This window comes from Triticum aestivum, chromosome 5D (genome assembly GCF_018294505.1).
Source record: "Triticum aestivum cultivar Chinese Spring chromosome 5D, IWGSC CS RefSeq v2.1, whole genome shotgun sequence".
Classification (NCBI taxonomy): domain Eukaryota; kingdom Viridiplantae; phylum Streptophyta; class Magnoliopsida; order Poales; family Poaceae; genus Triticum; species Triticum aestivum.
In genome coordinates this window covers 293438619-293441125 of record NC_057808.1, presented here as the reverse complement: position 1 = coordinate 293441125, position 2507 = coordinate 293438619, and the positions used below count along the sequence as shown (strand labels likewise).

Genomic DNA, 2507 nt, shown 5'->3' with positions numbered 1-2507 from the left:
GTTAAAATGATTGAAAAGTTGTACAGTGTTTGACAACCTAAAATGAGAGTTGAGAGCGATTCGTGTATTGTTCTGCTCCCGTGTGCGTATGCACTAGGATGAACACTAAAATACAAAACAATAGTAAAAGGTAAAAAAAAACTCTCAGCTGCATAAGCACTGGAAAGAACAGTGAAACGCAAAAATAGAATAAATGTTAAAAGCTTTTTGAGCAAACATTATTGAATGTTAGCCGTGCAAAAAATCATGATGGAATGACTTTGAAGAAAAAAAAGATAAAACCAGTGCTTCAAAATGTTTCAAAAAGTAACATCTTTAGAGCATCGATTTTCGCTTGCCGAACTAAACAATGAAGACATGTGAAACATTCAACAATGTTTGTCACAACAAATTTTGTTTATAAAAAATTATTTTACATTCTACTACAAATTTTCTTTTTCAAAATTTATTTTGCATTTTACTGTTCATGTTTACATTTTTCTGTTCATCTGAGAGCAGGATCGCCCGTTAACGCTGAGATTCATGTGTGTGGTAGGGGACAGAAATGGCCGGAGTGTTGCAATACGGAATGGCAGAAATGAACTCCACAGATTGCAGAAGAATGAGCAGACTGCACCACTGTCAGGGCAGAATTGCTTGTTTAGTGCTATACCAAAATATATGTTCGAGTGCAAGTATAATTAGTTCTTGTGGGGTGCTGCCATTTGTAAGGGCAGAACTGAAGGTAGCAGAAATAATATGCAATTTCAGGGTGCGACTCAAGCAATTGTTTAGGCGTTAAAACAGTTTAAGAACAGAGGAGGGATTTATGAATTAGAGCCGCAGCATAGAAGGAATCGAGGATCTCCTACGTGAAAGGGATAGCTCTATTGCTCACATTAGTAGGAATCAAAATTCTGTTAGTCATAGATTAGCCACGTTTGGCCGTCCGCGTAGAGGCTAGGACTGCAGTTTGGTTGAGGTCATGCCCTACGGATGTACCCCAACTTTGTATGGACGACCTGGTTCCCCATTGAGCAATGAAAATCCCTTTTAACCCCGAAAAAAGAAGGCAGTAATATGGACGACGTGGACTCCGAATCACAGAAGTCCTTGCAGGTGAAGACGAAGCAGCGCAAGTAGACGGCACAGGAACAAGCACAAGAGATCTATTCTTAACTCCCTCTCCAGAGGGGATGAGTAGCAGATATGCAGCTTATTATTCATCGGTGTTAAGTAGCACCGCTCGCAGGCACGTCCGTACATATAGAGGCGTCGATCCACACACACACGCACACACTGGTAACGCATAGGAGGGCGAATGACGACGCATCTACGGCGTTCGGGCCTGGTCGAGGCGATGCTGCGCCCAGTTCTTCACCTCGTGCGCCTTGGAGTCCAGCTTCGCGCCCGCGTGGTCCACCGTGTCGGCCCCCGGCGGCGAGGACGTCCCGTGCGAGAGGTACTTGTACATCCACGCCAGCACCCCCACCGCCGCCGCGCCGAACGCCCCCGACGACACGAACCCGGCCGTCAGCATCGTCACCGCGATGGCCGCGGGCACCAGCACGGGGCTGAAGAGCACCAGCAGCGGCGTCGCCACGATCAGCGCCAGCACCGTGCCCGTCAGCGTCAGGGCCGACAGGAGCAGCATCGACCCCGCCGCCGCCGCCGCGGCCACTCCCTTCGCGAGGGTGACGGCCGCCGGCTGGTTGTGGCCCTGGCCGTGCCCGCCGTAGTAGTCGTCGTCGCCGCGGATGGCCCGCATGTAGTCCGGCCCGATGGCGCTGCCGCCCCCGTGCACGCCTCCCCGGTGGAACGCTTGCTCTCCAGCCATGCCGGTACCCAGATGCGCACTTGAAGCTTCGCTGCTCTGAAACCTGAGGCTCACCTGAGAAATGCGATAGCCAAATGCGCGGTGAGTTTCTCGCCGAGATGGATCGTGGTATATAAGATGCGATGGGGGTGAGAGTGTGGACGAAGACGGTGGAGCGAGTCTCGGACATGTGGCCGCATACCTGGGGCACGTGGCGAGGGGCGTGATCTGCATGGATAGCGATGCCTCAAGCCTTGCCACGTACGTGCCAACTTGCAGGCTCCCGGCGTCCTCCCGTCCTACGTGTTGCGAATGCAGTACCCTTCCCCGCGCCGCTGAGCTCCACCAGCAGCCTGCAGGACAGGGTTCCAACTTGACGTCGGTGTGGCCGTGGGCTTGCTGGCCCACGAGTCTGGAGTGGAGCTGGATGCCGCTTTCCAAGTTTTCACATAGAGGTCCTTTTTCTTTTTGAAAACCCTCCTATATTAATTTGGTAAATTAAGATTCTTACATCATTCATTACAAAAGCAGTTACACATGGCGGAACACTATTACATAAGAGGCCATCAGACCTACTGTCAAAACTGAAGTTCTGCTTATATACTGTATCACATAGAAGTTTTGCTTATTCGCTTCTCGATAATTTTCGAACCTTAAAGTCTGTTTTAACAGGTGTTTGAATTCGAGTGCTACATTATATTGTTCTCTTTAA

At 49.8% G+C, this 2507-nt stretch overlaps 1 protein-coding gene across 1 annotated transcript; it reads right to left on the bottom strand.

Moving 5' to 3' along the window:
* Nucleotides 1-1149: 1149 nt before the first annotated feature.
* On the bottom strand, nt 1150-1910 carry LOC123124702 (oleosin 16 kDa). Its single transcript, XM_044545276.1, has one exon. The coding sequence runs from the start codon at nt 1814-1816 to the stop codon at nt 1313-1315; it is 504 nt and encodes a 167-aa protein (XP_044401211.1). The 5' UTR covers nt 1817-1910; the 3' UTR covers nt 1150-1312.
* Nucleotides 1911-2507: the final 597 nt, after the last annotated feature.